The following is a 24565-nucleotide window of genomic DNA, read 5'->3' as shown; positions in this document are numbered from 1 at the left end:
GTCATTGTAATTCATTTACTTCTTCTCCCTAAAATTACAGGTCTTGTTCTAAAATAAGAGAGAATTATTACTAGTAATAATTAAAATGTCATTTAAATATATACTTTTCATTTGATGAAATTTTATTCCACACATTGCCTCACTGTATGCTTTGTAATATTCAGAAGAGAGAAATGATAAACTAATTTGTGAAATATTTCAGATTTATGAAATACTTGTTTACACCTTGTTCAACTACTTTTGTTTTCAAATTTTGTTTTCTCCACAGACACTAATCCTGTGAAACCTGTCTATGGTGTCTGTCTGTTGGACCATTTAAAAGTTACTGAACGAAATATTGCCTTAGTCATTGAAGGCTGTGTCTGTACTTTAGTAGATACAGGCTTAGAGGAGGAGGTAGGACTTTTATTTATTTTTTTCTTTTCTTCCAAACTAAAACTAAGTAAAACTCGTATCATCATCACTTTCATCATCATTTCAATGTCCACTTTTCCTTGCTTGCATGACTTGGATGCAATTTGTTGAGGTGGATTTTGTACAGTTGGATGCCCTTCCTGTCACCTATTTTCACCTGTTTTCAAGCAAGGTGATATTTCCCCATGCCCAGATGTATTTTTACAGATTGGAAATGAAACACTGCTTGCACGATGATGATATTTGTTTACAACTATCATGCAATGCCAAGAGGCAACCTTCTGATTCATGGGTTTGTTTAGGTAGTAGCCACTGGTGAGGGTTTTATGAGATCAAAGTGTAAATCCTAATTCAACCTCTTTTAGTTGTCTTTTACGACACACAGAGGAAATGGGCTTATTCTTTGGCATCCCGGTCCCCACACAGTAAACTGTGTGTTTATCAGGGGGAGATAATTAAAAATTTTCAAGTTTGAATTTCGCTTAAGGTGGTTGCTATAATAAGTTTCCCTTTTCACATATTTTCTTCTTTGAGATCAGATACTGGCTGTTTCTGTTAAATAAAAGCTGAAATACTTTAACTCTGTAAAGAGGTTGCTGTTAGGAAAGGCATCAAGCCATGTAAACTGTGCTAAAATGGAAAGTGCAAGGGAATCATAGTTCTCTGATCAATTTCAGACATTGATAACATTGAAGAATTGATGATCTGCTCAGCTCATACCAGTATGGAAAATAGATGAATAAGTTACAAAGATGGTGAGGATGGTGAGGATGATGGTGATTTTAAAAGAATGAATGTAGAATTAGAAAAATTCTTTGTGATTTTTATTTTTTATTTTATTATTATTATTATTCATTTTTTTGACATTAACATTTTAAACATTTTTGTTTGTTTCAGGGTTTATTTAGAATAGCAGGAATGGCTTCAAAAGTAAAAAAATTGAAGGTAACCTCCTAAAACATTACTTCATATATTCAGATAATAATTACATATGTTAAAAAATTACTTGATAATATATTTAAACTAATAATCTTTTTTTAAAATTAGTTTTGTTGTACAGCAAAAAACATAAATCCAAAGCTTGTGAAAAATTAGCTATAAGATGTGTGTGCAACATGTTTCTATGATGTTAATGTTCTGACAAACTTGCTTATAGAAAATATAGTGATAACTTTAGAATTTTTAATGTCCATCATTTCTGTCAATGGTAAAATTAGCAGTTTCACAAAAATAACATTGTGTAACATGATTTTCGTCTTTGGGTCTCCACTTGGACAGCTAGAAGTAAACTGAACTGTGTTGCCAGAATATTCTAGAAATTCTTGAAACTTCTTGAAACTTCTAGAAAGTTCTAGAAACTTCTGCTTCAGCAACTCAGTGTTGAATCTATCTGAAATGTTATGGAAAATAAGTCAGTTTCAAAACGTTGATGCCCAAGTCACAAAAGCAAAGTTTGAAAGGAATAGCAGTCATTTCCTTTGATTTCTAGATTGAAGCAAATAGGAAATAACACTTACTGATCAAGGCCAAAAAAAAAAAAATAAATAAAATAATAATAAATGAATAAAAATTTTGTTATACAGTGTAATATATAAATTCAGAACTATTAAACATCTTTAATTCTGGTATCCTTGTTATACAAAGACAATGTTTTGGTGGAATTTTCCAAATTTCTGAAAAGTCAGTTTATTAGAAACAAGTATCTGGCAAACTTTTTATTCCTTTATATGTTCCTATTCTAATGAACAGTAAAATGTAGGACAGTTTCTAACTCAGTGCATGCAATGCTGTGTGATTAAGAAGTTTACTTTCCGATCACATGGTTTCAGATTCAGTTGCATTGGGCAAAAGTCTTAGTATATTCCCTGGCCAACCAAAGCCTTGTGAGTGGATTTGGTACATGGAAACTGAAAGAAGTCCATCACACATATTTGTGTGTGTGTGTGCCCTTGTCTTGACATTGCTCAATAGATGTAAATGAGTGCCACTGTCATACAGGCAAAGTTATTCATTTTCAAAATTCTGTAAAAACATGTCTGGCCAGGGGGAAAATATTACCTTACTTGGAAATAGTTGAGGGTTGGCGATGGGAAAGACATTTGGCTGTAGAGAATCTGCCACATTAAACTTTGCCCAACCCATGCAAGCATGGAAAAGCTGACGTTAAAACAGTAATGACAAACATTTCAAATCTATTGGGCTTTTTGTTGTTTAATGCCAGATTACTTCTAATTAAAGAAAGCAATTATTATTAGATTCCTACTATGACCATACCATCTTATTTTCAGACAATGCATCTAGGACTACATTATCAAATGTGGCTTTTTTGGTTTTTGTAAAGATGATAAAGTGTAGTTTTAAGGTAATTAGGTTGCTATTTGTAGCATATCAGGACCATATAGAGGTGCTTTACAAGTTTTTATATGAGAAGAGGTTTAGAAGAGTTAGTTGGACCCTAAATTCTTTACCGAATAAATAATCTGGTTCATATTTCTTCAAATATATCATTAATAGCGCTCAGTACTCAAGTATCAACATTTGTTTGTTTGGTGTTGTTTGGTTGGGAGCTGACTCTTCTCCATCAGGTGATACCTGTCTGTTAAGATTGAGGGCATCACCGTCAATGGATGCCCTTGGAGGTGCAACGTGATCAGAGACAGGACCCGGCAAAGCAGGGGCTGGATCTATATCCGCAGGTATATCATTAGGTCTGGTTCCCTGGGGAAGAGGAACCCTGGTGCAGTTAATTGTAAATTCCATAGTCTTTTCAAATGGCTAATAATGTGTGCGCGCGCCACTACTACACACATTGGAAAGCATTGTACAACCAAGTACTAAAGAAGATCTTTCCTCCTCCATGAAACAAAGCTGTTTCCGCTGGGCGTCAACCCAGTATTTCTAAGCTACGGACCGAGTGATTTATTGTAAGGTTATCTCCCTAGACAAGATTGCCTTCACTACGGCTAAGGAGCCCTTTCTACCCCACTGACACAGGTTGTACTGGTTTACAGTTTACCGTGAAGTCTGGCGTAGCATGGTAAATTCCATTGTCTCGACCACGGTCGAATAATGATGATGATGATCAACATTTAGCTTTCTTATTTCTCATTAAGGTTATTGAAAAAGGACCTGTGGAATGTTTTTTTTCTCTTATGCGAGATAAGGCTAAAATATTTAAATAAATAAATTTTTGTATTCCACTGAAAAGTTGCATATTTTTGGTTGTTGGTAAAATAAAAGAAACATTCTATCAATTTTTTGTAGTTATTCAAATTGTATTGGATATTTTGATGAAGAAGTATTATTTTCTTTCTTTTTAGGCATCATTTGATGCTGGTATAGTAGATATGGAGGAATACGAACATGATTTACATACTGTAGCAGGTAAGTTTCATTATTCTGTTCAGTAAACATTTTAAATGTTACCGTCTTTTTGCTGTTTAACCTCAAATATTAATTTTTATATAATTTTATTATTTTGCTATCTTTTAATTACTTAGGGGCCCTGAAACAGTATTTAAGGGAACTTCCTGAACCTCTTTTGACGTTCCACTTGTATGCAGAATTTGTGCAATCAGTTCAATTGTAAGTTTTACATTTGCATCTTTTCATATACTATTGATGTATATATATATATGGAAATAAAATGATAAATGAAAAGGAAAATGAGGAAAGCTTCTAACAATGCAGTGACTTCTTTTTTAATTTCTTATTCTACTTCTGTACTACAATGCTTCAAGTGAACTACAACACTCTTCATATATATATCTATATATATATATATATTACATTATTTACATTTGACAGATATTTGTCCTCATCTTGTTTGTTGTTAACACAACATTTTGGCTGATATACCCTCCAGCCTTTATCTTAACCACTACACCATGTGCCCGTGGGCATATGGCATAGTGGTTAAGAGTGCAAGCTACTAACCCCAAGATCCCGAGTTCGATTCCAGGCAGTGACCTGAATAATAATAATAATAGTGATAATGATGATGATGATAATAATGATAATAATAATAATAACAACAACATCAAAAAATACCTTAGGAATGAGAACCCAAGTTCGAAATTTTCCCAAGACACCTGATGAAGGCTGGAGGGTATATCAGCCAAAACATGTTAACAACAAACAAATATCCGTCAAATGTAATTAATGTACACAATTCCTCATCTCTTAAATATAGAACTATATATATATATATTATGTATATCTATATATGACAAGCTTCTTTCAGTTTCTGCCTATCAAATCCACTCACAAGTCTTTGGTCAGCTCGAGGCTGTAGTAGAAGGCACTTGCCCAAGATGCCATAGAGTGGGACTGAACCCAGAACCATGTGGTTGGGAAGCAAGCTTCTTATCTCACAACCTCACCTGCACCTATGTATGTGTGTATGTATGTATGTATATAATATACATATATATATATATATATATATATAATATATATATATATATATATATATATATATATATAATAGCATAAAGAGAACCTGTACAGATGCATATATATAAGCAAAGTAAACACTATGTGAGAAAGACCCTTTTAATCCTGTGTTGTTGAGGACATGAGAACCTCTTTAGTGTTGGTGCTACATTAAATGTACTCTGTGTATTCTGTAAAATGGCTGACAAACGTAGGGAGAAAGCATAGGATTGAGAGGACCCTTTAGTCTTGCCTTGCTGAGGACCTGACAACTTTTCTTGTGCCTGTGTGATGATAAATTGCATTCAGTACACTCTGTAAAGTAGTTGGTGTGAGGAAGAGCATCCAGCTGCAGCCACTATGCCAAAAGAGTTATGTACAGTCCTCCAACTTGTCTTTCAAAAAAGTGGCTCCCAGAAGAACTAACTTAGAACATGAACACCTGTACAAACCATGCCAGCATGGAGAAAGAATGTAAAATAATGATGATGATGATGACAAGGACAACAAAGATGATGATGATGCAGTTTTCGTGTATGTGTGCGTATTGGGACGTTGTACTGTCATTTTGTAGTGGAAGGTAGCCATGGCAGAAATAGTTCCTTGGGATACTTGGGGGGAAATTATTTCAGTCGAAACTTTAAGGTTCATAAATTAGAGAAGAAAAGGTTGAATTATATGCAGGTGTTGCAAATTCACCAAGTTCAAGCTATTATGAGGTAAAAAAGACTTAAAGTAGACATTTCCCTTATATTTGATACACCATCATCATCATCTTCATCATGTTATGTCTATTTTCCATGCTGGCATGGGTCATAATGGTCCGAGTCAGACCTTGTTTAGAACAACAGCCATCCTAGATAAGCCAGAGGGCCACACCTTACTCTGATACTCTATTTTTGGCATGGTTTCTATGACTTAATGCCCTTTGTCACACTAATCACTTGACAGAACATATCAGATAAATTTTATCATAGCACCAGCACTAGAGAGATCATTTTGTCTTTGGGAAAACTTACGAGTCCTCTCCATTTCAATAATAAAATATGAAGTCATTGTTATTTGTGAAGGAGAGTAACAAGAACATGATAGGCCATTGTTATGTTTTCATCATCATCATCATCATCATCATTTAACGTCCGCCTTCCATGCTAGCATGGGTTGGACGGTTCAACTGGGGTCTGGGGAGCCCGAAGGCTGCACCAGGCCAGTCAGATCTGGCAGTGTTTCTACAGCTGGATGCCCTTCCTAACGCCAACCACTCCGAGAGTGTAGTGGGTGATTTTATGTGCCACTGACACAGGTGCCAGATGAGGCTGGCGAACGGCCACGCTCGGATGGTGTTTTTATGTGCCACCGACACAGGTGCCAGACAAGGCTGGCAGACAGCCACGCTCGGATAGTGTTTTTTATGTGACACCGACACAGGTGCCAAATGAGACTGGCGAACGGCCGCGATCGGATGGTGTTTGTTACGTGCCCACAGCACGGAGGCCAGTCGATGTGGTACTGGCTACGGCCACGTTCGGATGGCTTTCTTGTGTGCCACCGGCACTGGTACCACAAAGATACAAATTCCATTGATGTTCATCTATTTTGATTTTGTTTGATTTAAAAAAAAATTTTTTTTTTTATATATAATATTTTTATTATCTCATTTCAGACCACAAGACCAGCGTCTGGCTGCTTTAACTGCCACTGTAAATAAATTGCCTAAAGAAAATTATGACAATTTTAGGTGTGTAATATTTGCTATATTTTCTAGATTGATATTCAAATTAAATTTATTCTTTTAAGTATTTGAATTACATTACTACAACTGTGTGCTGTGCCATAACTCTGTTTGCTCCAGCTTTGCTAAATCTCTAAACAATTTTAGTTTCTTATAGAAACCAGTGGGCATTCTTATACATTTACTGTGATAATTTTCAACCCCGCTTCAGCAGGTACTGTGATGATGAGATCATCATAATAAGACTAAAACATATCTAGAGTTGACTCCCATTCATGTTGAAATAAATGAAAATATTATATATTTACTAATATTTTTTTCTCACCACATAATAATTTGTTAACTTTTTTTTTAGTGGTAAGAAGAGCATCATCTCTGAAAGCAATTGTTTCAACAACAAAAAAAAATTATATTACCTATACTTACATTACAAAATTGATAGAGAAAAGCAAAAAAGAAAATATTGTTCTTAATATTAGATTCAAGTAAGGTAGCAAGTTGGCAGAATTGTTCACTTGCTACTAAGCATTTTGTCCATCTTTGCTGAGTTCAAATTCTGAGGAGGTTGACTTTGCCTTTCATCCTTCCAAGGTTGTTACAATAAGTACCAGTTGAACACTGGGGTTGATGTAATTGACTTAATCCCTGCCTCAAAATTACTGTCTTTACATTCTGAGTTCAAATTCCGCTGAAGTCAACTTTGCCTTTTATGCTGCTAGGGTTAATAAAATAAGTATCAGTTGAACACTGGGTTCGATGTAATCGACTTACTCCCTGCCTTGAAATTGCTGGCCTTGTGCCAAAATTTGAAATCAATAGTAGATTTAAGTAGTCTATCATACGACACAATGACAAAATTGTAACTCTATGCTACATCACCTAATTACATAGTCATTGGATTATGTCTTTTAGTTTGCATTTGGATAAGCAGAAACACAATTTTATGTTGAAAAACCAAAATTAAATTATAAGTTAAAATTTAATGAACAACTTTATCACACAACCATCATATCTTTTGAAAGAGCTATTAGGCTTAGGTGCTATGATCAGGCTTCTGTGAAAGAAATTGTTATTAATACTCTACATCAGTGGTTTGCAACTAGTGTCCACATGACCTCTGGCGGTCCATACTAGCAAAATAGTAAATTGAGGATCCACAGTAGTATTTTAAGTGTCCATGTAAAGTTTTGATTTAAATGTGTCTATTGCAAGAAGCAGCTAGGTTTCTTTCTATAACATTTTACATAGTTCAGCATACACAAGTTAATGTGTGAATAACAAAATAAGAATTTTGAAAGAAGTATTTGTAAAGCTAGTTTGTAAACATTGATAACTATGGGGGTCCCCTAGAATAAAATAGTAATCAAAGGGGTCCATAGGTAAAAAATGATTGAGAACCCCTGTTCTACATGTTTTTCTCATAAATGGTTAGTCTAATGAAAAGCATCTCTCTCTTAATTACTGAAGCACAAATACAAAAATTTTTGTTTTAAATATAGCTAGTCCAAACAAGTATAGAAAAATGTGTGGAAATGTTATGGAAAATATTATTAATATGTTTGTGGATGTGGATTAATTGAACCAAATCATATTTTTTTTATTTCTTATATTTGCAGGTATTTAGTGAAATTTCTTGCAAAATTAGCGAAGTGTTCCGATACTAATAAAATGACAGCTAGTAATATTGCTATCGTGATAGGTCCTAATCTGCTTTGGTCATCAGATGAAAGTCTGTAAGTATTAAATTTTTAACACATTGAACAATATATCTTTATGTATGTGTACTATTATTGTTATTGATATTGTAAAGGTGGCGAGCTGGCAGAATCGTTAGCATGCCGGGCGAAATGCTTAGCAGTATTTTGTCTGCCGTTATGTTCTGAGTTCAAATTCCGCCGAGGTTGACTTTGCCTTTCATCCTTTCGGGGTCGATAAATTACGTACCAGTTACGCACTGGGGTTGATGTAATTGACTTAATCCATTTGTCTGTCCTTGTTTGTCCCCTCTGTGTTTAGCCCCTTGTGGGTAGTAAAGAAATAGGTATTTCTTGCAGCTCTGAGTTCAAATTCTACCATAGTCAGCTTTGTCTTTCATTCTTTCAAGGGCAATAAAATAAGTACCTGTTGAGTACTGTGATTGATGTAATTGACTAGCCCCGCTTCCTACCCAAAATTTCACGTCATTTGCCTATAGCAGAAAGAATTATTATTGATTTATTATTAAACTAGTTGTTTTAATTGTAAGTGTGACACTGTCACCAAGTATATTCTTAATAATTGTTGAGGTTAAATTGGTGGGGTTTGAGCATAGAAAGAGAAGAGATACCATCTATATAGCAGTGCATGCAACTGGAGAAGTGAGTGAGTAAATCATTAATATATAGTTGTAGAAAGTGGCTGAGCTACCTTTTGAAGTACAACCAAGACAATTGGATAAAGGTTGGTGACAGCATCTTCAACAGCAGTTGGGGAGCAATATGTTGGAAAATTCTGGTCAGATTAAGGATGGTAGCTTATTGTTGAAGGGCAGTACCTTCATGGGTAAGAAACCATTGGGTACCTTGAGTGGATTTCACTCTTAGTAAGCATTCAGGCCACTTCTTCTCCAATCTGTGAATAACTTTCTTCCCTATCTCTATCAGTTTCATAGACCTTGAAATGGTGTCAAGGACATTGCCAGTAATAAAAACAAAAAAAAGTTCTGGATTTTAGATTATAAAGGAGGTTTTCAAGTTAGTAGAAAGTATGTGGACTCTTCTATTGTGAATGACAACATCTTGTTAAACAATCTGCACACCTGATTTGTTTAACTGGCATTACCTGTACTGGTGCATGGTGTGACACATGCCAGATGTAGAAGTGATCACTGGACAAAAGCGTGAAATGAAATGTTTTGCTCAGGAGTACCATGCTTTGCCCAGTGTGGGAATCGAAACCCCAATCTTGTGATTGTGAATGCAACACCCTAACCACTAAGCTGTATTTTGCCTTGTGTATCATGGACTAAATAATGTGAGAAACATTGATGTGTTTTTCATTAGGAGTAACTTGAAGAGTACATTGTTTTAGAGTAATGTCTGAAGGATATTGTTTGGCTTAAGTGACCCACTAAGTTTCTTCAAATGGTGGTTGTATGCATGTTGTGTTAAAAACTGGTTTAGAGGGTTCCATGAGAAGTTTTGTGTATGAATGTTATTGTATTTCATATTATAGCCATGATGAAAACGATTACGTGTCCTTTTCAAAGATTCCTGCAGCAAATATGACTACATGACCTTTGAACTACTATATCCCCTTCAGTTATTTCCTTCAACCTAAATCCAACCTCAGGTTAGCATTATAACAGGTTCTGTTAACATTTAAACCAGCCATGGGCAACTTGTGACCTGTAGGACTTGTGAATGTCAATCTGAACGAAAAAAATTATCTTGGATTTTTTATTTTAGTTGTGCAGCCTGCCTGATGATGGGCCATGCCTGATTTAAAGTATCTGAAAGAAAAATAATTAATCTTTTTGTTTTGAATTAATCATGTATTGTCTTGTAACTTTGAGATGTTGTAGTATAGGTGTGAGAGGCCAGATCTGGTCTGTCTGAACACAAAACAGAATATTCGGGCCGGATATGGCTGGTTTAAATGCTAAAGGGTTATTATTTGATAATTAAATTATTATACCAAAAGAGAGAATAATTGTATTTGCCTGATTATATCTATGAAATTTTTCATTTATTGATATATTTTTCATTCAGTCCAACAGTACTATCAACTGGTAATTTTAGTGTCATTATTGAAACAATAATCAACAATGCTGATTACATTTTTCCTGGAGGTAAGATATATTTATTTATGAATTTTAAAATCTGTTTTTGATTTATTAACATTGATAGAAATTTCAATGTTTTTCTTTTTCAGTTTTCTCACAGAATTTATTCCCTAGTTACCAGTCAATATTGAAGTATTATACTTACATTATTTAATTTCCTATATATATATTTAATATTTCATTTAAAAATGAAGAAATATTCTTCAATTTTTTTTTTTCATGTGACATTTCAGTTGTTAGTTTTCACTCAATTTATTTTTAATATTTCTGATCAAACATAAAATGAACTCAGTTGAAACGGTTTTTACTGATTGACATTTTGACCAAAATCTTGTTTTTATAATACACAAGTCCTTTTGAAATGTTTCTCTGAGACAAAATATTATAGCTAGTGACTGTCTGTGTCTGTATACACATTATATATAAATGTTATCCACAAAAGCATTTTAATAATTTTTGGTCTAATTCAAAATATATGTCCCTGTGTAATTTGGTAACAAACTCAAGGCAAATATTACATTTTTCAAGGACAGATAACTGCACCACACTACCAAACAACTTCACATGTTCGAACACACTATTTTCACTGGCCTTTCATATATTCTTAATATTATGAAAGCTATGTCTAGGTGACCTGGTTTTCCATCTTCAGAACTATAAATATCTAAGCTATAGTTGCTCTGCAGGGCAGAGTATGTTGCACAATATAAACACTTTTCTTATATTGGTTCACTTGTTTTGATTACCTGCATCTTAGATTGTATTTGGAAAGCCATCTTCCTAATAGATAAACTTTTATTTATAGAAAAATCTTCATAAATCGTCCCCACTGTCATATTGTGCTCTTGTGCTTTTTCTACTGATACTATTAGGAGTTCTATTTTTCAGAATTGTTTGGTAGAATGCCATCTTATTTCACCCACCTCCTGCTTCTTTTCACCAGAACTATTTATTTCATTAGACCTGTTATCAAAACAGAGGTGGCCCCTTCTCTCCCATGTATTGTGATCTCACTATACATTAACCTTCAAACTCTAAATCTCATTAACAATGCCTGTTTCCCTCACTTCTCTTCTTTTCGATTCAAGAATGGTAGAATGATGATATAGATAAAACAGTTCCTTCTTAAATACAGTGACAAAAAACAAAAAAAATAATAAGCAAAGAATTATATATTTTTTTTTACTCTGAACATCTCAAAACATTTTCCTTTGTAGCTTTTTTATTTTTATTTTTGTTTTAATAACAGAAATCAGTTTCAAATAAATAAAAAAAATCTAATGAATCCATTTTTCATCCTATCTTATCAATAAAATAATGTTGTAAATCTATAAACAGGTTTGAATTATTGTCAAAGTTATTGTTATGTAAGTCTAACACTGTCTCATTATTAGTAAAGGCTCCAAAGCTAAATATTCCTCCTAAGTGTTCTCTTTAGGATCTTCATCACTCAGAGAGCCAACTTATAAAGATGAAACTGAAAAATCATCATCTGAATCATTAAAATAATGATTCTAGAAAACGGTTTGTTGGTACCAACCCTCTACCTCTTTCTTTGATTTTTTTATCACGCACCATGTCTTCAAATGATGCATGTATATATATTTATACATATAATTCTAATCAAAAAATTAAGAAACCTCATGAATTGTTTTAAAATTGTTTTAAAATGAATTGTTTTTGACTAAAATAATATTACAACTGGGTAATTTTAAATTTATTTAATCTTGTGTAATGCTTGGAATCTGTCAAAAATTGCATATCACTTAAAAACTGTATGCCATATTCAAGAATTTTTGTGCTGGAGTTAAGTTTAAGTATTCCAGTCATGACCAAAACATACTTTTGCATGAAGACAGCATTCTACCACACCCAACATACCAGCAGCAGACTGCATAATTATTGAAGGAAACTATTGACTTATTATTCCTGTTTGCATAAAAATTACATCAGCTTCTTTCCTTAATCATTTAAAATCAAATTTGCATTGATCTGTAATTTACGTCAGCTATGGGGTTGTATATAATATTTTCAGAGAGAGAGAGGGGGGGGGAGATGTATATGCCTATTTATAACTCTACCTGTATATAAAATTCCTAATGATATCGATGTGACAATGTGCTGAGAAATATTGCTTCTAATTGTTTGACTATTATACTTTATCTCCCATCCTCAGCATGTTTTGACAGTGGCAATTTCTCTTTCAAAAGGAATGTTTTGTTTAAAATTGTCTCAGTGGTATGTCTTACCAGTATGTTAAATAATAAAAATAAATGTTTTCATATTATTTAGGTCTTTTGCATAATATTCTTTGATTCATCATCACCTTTGGATATTTCATTCTTGAATTGATATTGAATTCAAGAAAACTATTTGGTTTGAGTAATTTAGCAAACTTCAGTCTGAAAACATGATAAACATGGTAGCTATTTCAATTATGTCTAATGTTGCTATGTCTTCTTTCTCCTACATCAACCGACTAAATCTAACCTTTATATACTGTTAGTGTGTTATATGAAGAGATAGTCATACATTGGAACATCTATTATATTTTATTAAATAGGCATAAAATTCTGTTCAGTATCTTGCTTATTATAGCTTGTTAATATTGTGTGTTATAGAAAGGCAGTGAACTGGCAGAATCATTAGCATGCCAGGCAAAATGCTTAGCAACATTTTATCCATCCTTAAGTTCTGAGTTCAAATTTTGCCGAGGTTGACTTTGCCTTTCATCCTTTTGTGGTTAATAAAATAAGTACCAGTTGTGCACTGGGATTGATGCAATTGATTTTCCCCCTCCACTGAAATTGCTGGCCTTGTGCCAAAATTAGAAACCAATATTGTGTGTTATAGTAGGGAAGGATTATTAATTTAAGAATAAAATTACAACAGAAAAAAACTTGTTAAAATTTAAGTCTCCTTAAAGATTAGTATATATTTTTTTCATCTCAATTTCTTTTGTTGCTTTGCAGATGTGTAACTAAAAAAACTATTTTTTTCCAGTCAAATAAGCTGAATAGTTTTCTTTTCGTATATGTTTTTCCTCTTTATCAATAATATATTTCGTCTGTTTTTATTGTTTTTACATATATTAATTTTCTACTGAAAAACACATCAGGTTTAATAAGTTTTGACTAATTGAGATGACAGTAATGATATATTTTTGAACTTATTTTCCTGGGTTTTATTTAAAAGTAATTTTCATGCTCACAATTTACATATAAATCTTGGTCTTCAGTTTTTGAAAAAAAAATTATTTCCTCTGTTGTTTGAAGTTTGCTGTTCAACTATTTATATTATGTCTCATCATTTATCAATATTGATTTTTAACATTGCCACATATTTGAAAAGGAGAGTATAGTTTATTGAATTAATCACTATATGCATCTTACTTATTTTCACTCATAGGGGGATAATAACCAAAACTAGTCCTGGTTGGATTGTATTTTTAATTTGGGAATAAATAAAATATTGTAAAATATTTTGTCTACTGCTTCACAACTTCTACCAGTCAGTTGGCCAAAAGGCATAGTTTTCTTGTATAGTGATTCCATTCTAAATTCTTATCACTTCATATTTTACTAATTAGATTGGAAAAGCTGGAAAATAATTATTGATTCATTTGTTTATAATTTTATTTTTGACATTTTACATCACATTTCCCATACTTGATTGTTTCTACTCATTTAGAGATTTTCATGATTTGTTAGAATACATATTTTACAATAGGCTTCTCATCTTAACTAATTCTTCAAATCTGATGACACAATGATGCACATTTCGTATAAGTTTAAATGGAGTTATTAAAGTAGAAAAATAATGCAATTCTTATGATACCTTGAACTCATTGCATTTAGATTCTATTCTGATATTTCCAAACTTATTGCCCACATCATCCTCTCACACTAAACTGAACCTATGCTAGCATTGCAATGGGTACTTTTGATCCCATAGTAAGATGTGTACCATGAACTGTGTGATAGTTTAATTTTCATCACGTGATAGCCGGTGCTCTAATAATTGCAGTTATTACTGATAAACAGTTTGGAGGATATACTTGTTTTAAATTCATTGTACACCACTTCTAGTCATGTATTCATTGTGTAGAAGCCATTGCTAATGGAGGCGTTAAGATAAACTGGATAGTATAACATCTATGATAGAATCAAAATTATGAAGTTTGGTTTTGTTTCCTCTCAATTTTTATCGTTTTAAACATTAACCCTTTAGTGTGCAGATTACTCTGTCAAATGTAAGGCTCATTTATTCACATTATTTTGAATTTATTCTGCATTATACTGTAGCCATGAATTTTGATGATGTGATTGTTTATGTTTAAAAGGACATTTTAGGGTAGGTATAAAAGGCTAGATCTGGCCAGTTTGGATATAAAGCAAGTAGAGTATTTTGGCTGGATATGGTCAGTTTAAATGCCAAAGAGTTTATCAATTTTTGCATTTGTCAGGTAAATTTATTGCTATATAGTCTTTGATAATTTGGTGTGATGTGCTATAATGAAATATTTTAATTATTTTCCAGTATTCAAGTACTTAAAAATAGTACTTGACAAAAATGCCTCTGGTTTTGAGGCAATACAGTTTTGCATTATAATGCCACTTTTTGTGCTTGATAAGCTGAGTGCAAGAGTTCAATTTAATTAACTATGCATGCTACCAGACAAAATATGTTCTTGTATCTGGTCAAAAAGATATTACCATCCTTGAAATTTTTCTGCTTTACTGTTATATTTTTCTTGAAAGCTCACAGCCAGTAACCTAAGTCCTCAACTGTAACCCTTTTGCTAACTTAGTGCCCCTGTTAGTAATGGATTGATTTATTCATTCTTCAGTGTCCTGGTTTATGATTATATTTTGTTTTCACATCATCTTAAAGTTTCCTGCTGAAGTTTCCTGATTGCCACTTCTATATTCAAGTAATTCATTTTCATTATTCATAATGTCAATCTATGTTCTCCTCTATACATCATATCTGATGTGAAACTCTCACAAAATACTAATTTCTTCATCCTCTGTAACATACTCCAGGTTATAGCTACATCATATTCCCTCCACTACTTAATCTTCCAATCCAATTCAAGAAGGACCATTTATACTCATCTTAAACTAACTTTTTACACTTTGATATGATATGGGTAATCATCACCATCATCATCGTTGTTTCAATGTCCACTTTTCCATGCTTGGATGGGTTGGACAGAATTTATTGAGTAGGATTTGTATGACCAGATGCCCTTCCTGTTGCCTACCCTCACCTGTTTCTGAATAAGGTAATATTTCTCCATGACCACTTATGCTTTCACAGAAGATTAGAAATGAAGGACACCACTTGCATTATGGTGACACACATTTACAAACTGACACTTACACATATATATGACAGGCTTACAAAACTTTAGTTGAACCGGGGCTCTAGTAGAAGACACATGCCCTAGGTTTCATTCATTGGGACTGAACCTGAAACCATGTGGTTTGCAAACACACTTCTTACCACATAACCACACCTATGGGAAATATTTTCACTAACTTACCACATAGCCTTCAGTAAGGATACAGTTATTTTGCTTGTACAAAACTTGATGTAACATTCTGTAAATATGAAAATTTCAGTGTTTGGCTTGAGATCGCTTTCCTCTAACCATCACCATGTTGTAATCTTGTTTACTTTTTTACACATTTGAACTATTCTTTATGTACTAACCCAACTTCTTCACCTCTTCTTTGATCCAGTCTTCACAACTTATTACATTTTTTTCCCTCTCAGATGCCCTTGTAAGAAGATGCAAGCATTGCAGCTTTTGCAGGATATACACAGTGTATATTCAATGACTTCCTTCTTATTTTGTTCTATTTTTCTTGCTTAACACTACCTTATAGCCTTTGGGTGTCTTTAGCAGAGTCTACTCTTATAGCAAGCACTCCAGCAATGCCACTTTTCTTCCCATACCAGTCCTGGAGACTTTTTGCAAGTTCATTAATCCACTTCTGTATTTCAACAATGAAATGGTCAAAATATATTGATTACTATTATTACTTCTATTATGTTTAGATTCTAAAATAAATCTATTTTCTGAAATATGCCTTCCATAAACTCATGAAGTTAACATTCATCTGTTTCTCCATCCATCTGTCTGACCTCAGTACAAATTATTGTAAGCATTGTCCTTAATAAATCAGATGCACTGTTTCATTCTCAGATATATTTTGTCTTTCTCCTTATCATCATCATTGTTATTACCATTGCCTCTTTCTCCACTTTTACTTTCTGTCTTGTGTTGTTTAATATTTTTGTTTCCCCCCAGTTGCTAATATCTTTTAATTTGTGTATTTTGCTATACCATAATGCTGTCATTTGCATCTTATTTGCATACTATAAGCAATTTGGTCAACAGCATCATGCATCAGGAACTTTTCTACATACCAGAACTACAGCATTTATTTCACTCCTTGACATTATCCTTACACTCCACATATACTTTCTTTTTCTTACTCAGCATAAAGCTCTCAGCTCTTGAGAGTCCTTCAAGTATCGCAAAGTAGTTTGCATTTCACTTTTGGTACAGACATTTACATCATCATCATCAATCATTTTGTATCTGGGTTTTGTCCCCGTTAATGGGGGTAGCTGGATCTACCTCAGTACCATAGCAACTGCCCTCACACCATCTCGCCATCTTGCCTGGTTTTGGGCATCCTCCTTTCTCAAGCCAACTTTCCCAATCTCCTCCTCAACCTGTCCCCTCCACATTTTTTTCATTCTACTTTACTTTCGCTGTCCATTTACCTCAAAGTCTAGCACCCTCTTCAGAACATGCTCCTCATCCCTCCTCAACACATGTCCATACCACTGCACTCCATTCGCCCTTGCCAGCTGTTCCACTGACTCCTCCAACCCCAGCATCCCCCATCAAGTCCTCAGTCCTCCTCTTATCAAACAGCTTCACCCCACACATTTCTCTCACTATTGCTCTCTCAGTCCTTCTCAAAATTGCCATCTCTCTCTCCCTCAAACACCATGTTTCACTCCCATACAGCATTGCAGCTCACACACAATTCCTATACACCTTTCCTTTCATCTTCAATGAGAACCTTTTCCCATATAACAGTGCTCCACATTCCCTGAACTTCACCCAGCCAAGTCTTGCTGTTGCTGTTAGCTGCTTCACATCCACCCTATCCAATGGAATGGTTTTATTTCTATATTTATGCTTTTATTTCTTCCACAATTTTTCATGTACTCTGGAGCACCAACTTCAGTTCGAGTCTTGACCTCTAATTACTGAATATTTATTTACTTGTGAATGTTTGCTGTGTGTTTAGATGGCTTTTTGGTCGTTGTTTTTTTTTTATACTTTAGCCATTATATTCTCATTGTGAGGAAAGAAGTTATGTTTTCAGGTACAGTGGTTTGTAAGTGTTGAGTTGTTTTTTTATTGTTTTTGTTTTTGTACTGGATCGTTGAAAAGTTTCTATTGGGCATTTCTAGTCTATTCTAGTGTGCAGCTTTAGCTTGTTGAATTTGTCAAAGTATGTGTATTTAATTATTTCTCTTTGAATTTATTTTTGCTTATGATACAATGTTGTTATTGTTATTTTAAGAGGGTTGTAAATGTTTGCTAGTTTTGATAAACTTTGGTTGTTTTCTACAGTTAATGATGGTGTTTTGGCTTTTTACATTTGTACTACCCAGAGAAAATCTCTAATATTTGTAGTCACTAAGGTGAATATTGGTATCACAATATTTTGGTAACACTACTCCATGATATTTATCTTCTCTCTTCTTTGTAAATCTAAGTAATTCATTATTTTTCTAAGGAAATCTTTGTTATCATAGACTTCTCCACCCAAGTCAGTATACTTTTTCATTCTTCTTTGACTTATGATGCAGTAAACTTAGTTCATGCATGACCTGGTCAGGATCTTTTACGAAACAGCAGTCATATGTAATATCAAGATATTATATTATAAATATATCTTGATAAGGCATAAAACTTTATAGTTAAAGGGAAGAGAGATAATAGTTTATGATATTTATTTTGTTCAATTATTAATCTAATCATTTTAAATTTTTATGCTTTAAATATTTAAACCAATCCTTCTTTTATTAATGTGACTGTACTTTTTTTTTCTAGCATATCCATACAGAGGAATCTATAAATAATCTGCATGTTAATGCCATTTTTTGTTGATTTTCACTTTGGATTTCTCTGAAGATACTTATTATTTTTTATTCTTCATTCTCGAAGTTGAAAATATTTGAAATTCAAATTTCAAATAAGAAACATCACGTTGAAATTGCTAATACATATATATATATTTTTTTTAAGGTACTTTTCTAAACTGTAAAAACAGCTGTTACTGTTTTTTCTTTTATTGATGTTTAATTATTTATTACTTGACTCAGTCTTTCCTTCTTTCCAATACTATTTTATTTCAAATTCCCTGTTGATCATCAATCAATCAACCAGTCAATACTAGCAGTTGTTCGAATTTCCAGTGCAGTAAGTTTAGTTGTCATGGAAACCACTTTATAGAAGAAACTTTGCTTAAAATTAATTTTATGGAGTTTTTTCTATTTCATTATTATTTACCCAGAATTAATGTTTATTTTTTCATCTCCATTTTTATTAGACGTACAATTTCACTTGACAGCCACGGCCTCAGTCGCAACCAACAACATCACCTTACAACAACCAACAACACTCTCCTCTGATGCCAGTACTCACCACCAAATAAGTGATCTCCCTTCTCCTTCATCTTGCCACAAGCGTTCATTAAGTGGGCAAATACCACCGCTGCACAAAAAATCTGCTCCTGCCCAATCAAGCACTTCTACTGCAGGAACATCAATGTCACTGACAACATCTGTGATTCCTTTGTCTGAGCTAAGTACACAGTCTGCTCATACAAGCACTTTAAATCTTCATCGGCCTTCAGCAGATACTATCGGTACCCAGAGCAGTGGTAGTTCAACACTAACCGGCAGTTCCCTACCAGACAAACTCAACATGGTTGACGATGATACTGGTTTTAGCAATGGGCCCTATCAAGGTGAAGGATTAATTTCGAACCCTTTGGAATGTAGTAGCACTGCTAAAGCCACTAACACTTCTCTTGACTTTGAGCCTGGGAATGCTATAAAGACATCACGCTCCAGGTCGGTTCCTCCTGCTCTAGTTTCCAAAAGTTTTCATTCAGATGTATACAATACAGCTTTTGCCCTCCACTCTTTGGGTGATGGAAATTGCTCTGGCTATATGACAAAAGTTAGAGCTATGTGGGATGACCAGTTTTTGACAAAGCAGCCTTCGGCCTCCACAGAGAGTAACCACTTAGCAGGTCTTAGCAGTGGGGGCGCAGGACGGAATGGTTCCACCCCAGCAGGTCAGAATTTTAAATTCCTTCTTAGAATTTATCATAGTAGTCACTTTTTTTTATTAAGTGCTACTTTATCAATTGTGTCTTGATAATATTGGTACACTACAGTGGAAATTAGCAAACTCTGTGGAACTGTCAACTAGGAGCTTTTTATTTTATTAATTTTTCCATTTCTTGTGTAACGGGAATTAAAATTGGCTTGCAGGAAAGAATAATTTTTTGATACAAAAATGAAAAATGAAAAAAGGAAAACTTAAATTTTCTGCCTGCCACCCCCAGCTTGCTTCCAAGTGGAACAAATAGCCATTGCTTTTGCTGTATTACTGTAACAATTTTAGTGTCAATTATCTGCAGCATGCATTACTTCTGCACATATTTTCTTCTGCATGTTTCCTTTTCCTGTCTTTCACTGAAAAATTATCTCTCCTTTATCTAATAGCATGTTTTCATTTTAACCCTATATTTTCTATACTATTTGTATTTGCTAAATTGTATTTATTTGATGTCTCAGTTGCTCTTAATTTTGCATCTTTCTGACAGAAAAATCTAAAAAAAATTTTACTTTCAATTTACAATTGAATTTTTACTGATTTTCTTTAAATCAAGACAATTTTTTACCATATGCTGCTAAAATTAATTCCCTTTAGATTCCATGGAAATACTCTGGGATGGGGCATGTCATCACACTCTACCTTCATTCTACAGATTTCGTTATTTACTCAGTAACATTTTACCTCACTCACAGATAGTAAGAACAATCTAGTATTATCAAAACATCTGCATCTATCATACTAACGTTATTGATCTTGTACATGTTCTTAGAAATTATTGTAGTAAATCTATTGATTTTTTTCCCCCTCATTTTCATAAACATACTCTAAAAACTCCTTGCTCTATCTAAATTGTACTTACAACTCACATTCATAATTGTTATTGTTGTCATTATTATTATTTTGTTATTACAACCATTTTTTAAAAATTAATTTTCATCATCATCTTCACTATTATTTCAGTAAGTCTTATTTATTGCATGCTTTCAGTGTATAACCAGGTATAGTTTATATGCCTTGGATATGTGCAGTTCTTGTATCTGTTTTCATTATATTCATAGTATTCTATATAAAATATTTTCAGTGGACAGAATTGCTGTTTTTGTATGCTATGTGTATATTCTCATTGTCTCTGTGTCCTTTTATCATTGCAACCACATTGATTCTTGATGTTGTGATTTCTGGGTTTTTATATCTGGATAATTTCTTCAGTTCTAGAGATATAATGTCTCCTAGGATTGATATATTGATATATAGCATGCCCTTGTTTGTTAGATTGGCTGGCAATCATTCTTTTCTCTCCATCAGTCAGTATTGGTATATTTAAATATGTTGATATATTATCACTTTCTGAGATAATGCTGCCAAGACTAAAAGAGTATAACTCCTTAAATATGTCATGTCTACCTGTATAGTATTTTCAAAACAAAAACAATACTACAGAACACAACACAAATCGTGTTTGGCCTCACAGTATATAACAAGTCTGAAGAAACAGTGAAGTGAGAGCTAGCTATAGGTCAGGACAAGGGGAATTACTCTGGAAAGATTGAAGGGAAGTAAGCCTCAGCCAAACTGCTGGACACAAGAGTAGGAATTTGACAGAAAATTTGGCTCAATAAATAAATAAAAGGATTGAATATTGAAATAATATAAGGAAATGAAAGGTAGAAGGATATTGATGGCATATTGGTATTATGGCGATTTTCTTGCGGTTCATAAACGAGTGTGAACCACGTCTCACTTAAACATTCCACTTTTAGCACATCACTTAATAGAGTGTATTGGTTATACTTTATCATGGCACTGACATTAATGAGGTTGCCTTGTGCCTCTCTCTTCTGCAGTGTCTCTGTTCAATTAAGGCAGTGGTTGAATATAAGAGATAGTTTTGACAGAAGGACCAGAGTGAGTGAAGGATTTACGAATATGATTGGGCTGAGAGGGTGCTAGAGAAAGGTATTGAGAGAGTAATAATACTGGCGAGAGTAATGTAAGAGAGACAATTGCAGGTGATAATGGAAAAGAGATAGTGATAGTAGTTACATGTTTGCTGGTGTGTTTGTGTATGAGAGAGAGATTGAGTAATGGATAGTAACAGATGTGGGCTAATAGTTGCAGAGAGTGATGAATGTCAATTGAGAGTGGGAGAATCTTAAGAGAGGGGGAGTGGTTGTGTGTGTGTTTAATTCTTTAATCAGATTCAGCTTGAAAGCTGCAGCCATGCTGAAATAATTAAAAAAGTTTAATTGCACTAATGTTGTTACATAATTTAAAAATGCAATATAAAACAAAAATAGTCACAAATCTTAACCAATCTTTTTGAACTGTATTAAGAGAATATTTAGGGTTACTAAATGTTTTTATATAGTTTCAAAATAACCACAGATTTTTCCCTTAGCATTAGTACTGTTATTAATGTAAGCATATTAGTTACAAGGGCTGTAATAAGTAATGTCAATTAAAATACAATACATTTAATTCCAGATGATAGTTTTGTGTAGATTGTGTTTCTTTATTGATCTATTATTGTTCCCGTATTGAATTGCTATACTAGTAAAACAGAGAAATAATAATAAATGCTAAGGTTTGTCTCAAATAATTATCTACATTAACTCTGGAAAGATTTTCTTGTATATGGTTCCTTAATTTGTTGGTGGTGTAATGTCAGCCTTCTATAGAGGGTTATACTTGTTAGGCCAATATAATGTTGTCAGCAATTCTATATATGTGTACACACACACAGTCACACATACACACACATTTATTTATGTACATATATGCATATAAAAGGTTTCCCTCAAATTTTACATTATCAACATAAATCTCATTCTCGTCATCATTAGCCTCTGTTTCGTTATTGTCTATCTTGATTACATCATTATCAACTTGAAATTTGTCATTGTCAACTTCGATTTCACTATTAACTTTAATTTCATGTTCATCAACTTACATTTGGTATTTATCAGTGTCATTGTTCAGCATCCATCATGGTTAACTAGAGAAACAGAATTTCAAATGAATTTAGTACAATAAATGTGTTAAATTTTGATGAAGGTCACATTGTAACTGAAATTATCTCCATATTAGATATTCAAATTATTATTCAAATATTTAACCAAGAAGATCATATTAGACAATAGAATCAAGAAAGTTTTTGAAACAGTAAAATTTTGGAAAAAATGAATAACTTTAAACAAACGTCAGTGGATATAATGTGCCATGTAATTTTAGTATATTGTCTGACATGGTTTTTGAACATTTTATTGTGACAATATCAAAAATATTGATATAAATAAAATCTTATATTATTTACCAATATAATTGCTAACAAAAATTGTGTTAACAAAAGCATGACAATATTACATTTCATTTTTGGTTAACAATTAACCAGTAGCTGTTGACCAATTAATTTAGCTCTTTAACTGTGAAATCAAATTTCATTGTTGCTCCTGTAATGATATTGAATATTTACCATAAAAATAGAATTGGTATTTTCTGCAAGTCACATTGCTTCAATAAACTTGACATATCTCAAGAGAAAATAGTTTGAAACAAGATATTCTTCAACAAAAGATATATTAGTATATAAAACTGCTTCCTGCAGTTAATGCTAATGAAAATTTAAGGGGATATATCTGATTTCTGCAATAAAAGGATTTAAAAAGTTTCTAGACTTAGCACCAGAGAGGTGGAACTACTCTAGAAAGTTGGAGCAATGTTCATTACCTTTGTAAGCCCTCCCAGATGTGTAAGGCTGATACAGATGAGGTTTTCAGCTTGGATTTTTGCAGTGCCCACATCTCTTATTTGGTAAGTGGATCCTGACCACCAAATATTTTGGTGAAAGCAGTCTTAGTCTAAAAGGTACATTCTGATATTTTTGTTCTTACAAAGAAAGTCCATTTTGGGGTGGTTAACAGCGAGTGGATGTGGCAGACAATGTCCTAACATTATCAGCATCACTGCTCCCCACCCCCTACTCACTTGTTTTCATTCTTGGGAATTTTGTTTTATTTATTAATTGTATATGTTGCTTTTTTTTTTAACAATGGCTTTATGCAACTTTATAATCCACACTATCCTTTATCTGAATGAATATTTGTGTCACTCATTGTTTGAGTTCTTGTTGTGTAATGTTTTCTTTCTCTTTTTTTTTAATGCTCTGCTGATAAACAAATAATAATAATAATAATAATAACCAATATTATTAGGGCTGTAGATTGGCAGAATTGTTGAGAGCTTTGGACAAAATGCCTTGCAATAATTCTTCTGTCTCTTTACATTTCTGAATTCAAATCCTGCAGAAGTCAACTTTACCGTTCATCCCTCCAGGGATTAAAATAAAATAATGTACTAGTTAAATCCCGAGGTGGACTTAATTGACTAACTTCTCCCTCCAAAATTTCGGGCCTTGTGACTATATTAGAAACAATTGTTGTGGGATGATGGTCAGTTGAATCATAGGGCATTAGAAAAATATCTTGTAGTATTTCTTGTAGCCCTTTATGTTCTGAGATGAAATTTGTCTTCCATCACTCTTAGCTTGATAAAATTAAGTACCTGTCAAATACTAGGGTTGATAACGACAAGTCAGTTCCCTGCAAAATTACTAGCCTTGTGCCTAAATTAGAAATTATTATTCTTATGTTGTTATGTTCATTGCTAATGTGGTTTGTTTTAACATTATTATACCTTTACTTAAGGTGGTGGGCTG

At 33.2% G+C, this 24565-nt stretch overlaps 1 protein-coding gene and 1 long non-coding RNA gene across 6 annotated transcripts in view; both read left to right on the top strand.

Moving 5' to 3' along the window:
* Window positions 1-24565, top strand: part of LOC115209239 (rho GTPase-activating protein 44) — a 211557-nt gene that overhangs the window by 137724 nt on the left and 49268 nt on the right. For 3 of the 5 annotated variants that reach the window (XM_029777520.2, XM_029777521.2, XM_029777519.2), the window contains exons 9-16: window positions 269-396; window positions 1312-1359; window positions 3735-3798; window positions 3915-3999; window positions 6512-6586; window positions 8197-8313; window positions 10330-10409; window positions 19052-19804. In XM_029777520.2, the coding sequence (XP_029633380.1) occupies window positions 269-396; window positions 1312-1359; window positions 3735-3798; window positions 3915-3999; window positions 6512-6586; window positions 8197-8313; window positions 10330-10409; window positions 19052-19804 (1350 nt within the window). The remainder of the gene's footprint in view (window positions 1-268; window positions 397-1311; window positions 1360-3734; window positions 3799-3914; window positions 4000-6511; window positions 6587-8196; window positions 8314-10329; window positions 10410-19051; window positions 19805-24565) is intronic. The other 2 variants (XM_029777522.2, XM_029777523.2) reach the window with 2 other exon arrangements.
* Window positions 10618-11548, top strand: LOC118762576. The gene is made up of 2 exons (XR_004998330.1): window positions 10618-10896; window positions 10932-11548. It is a non-coding gene; the product is annotated as an uncharacterized LOC118762576 (long non-coding RNA).

Source organism: Octopus sinensis, linkage group LG3 (genome assembly GCF_006345805.1).
Source record: "Octopus sinensis linkage group LG3, ASM634580v1, whole genome shotgun sequence".
Taxonomy (NCBI): Eukaryota; Metazoa; Mollusca; class Cephalopoda; order Octopoda; family Octopodidae; genus Octopus; species Octopus sinensis.
The sequence above is the reverse complement of the archived record's forward strand: the minus strand, read 5'-3'. Positions and strand labels throughout refer to the sequence as shown.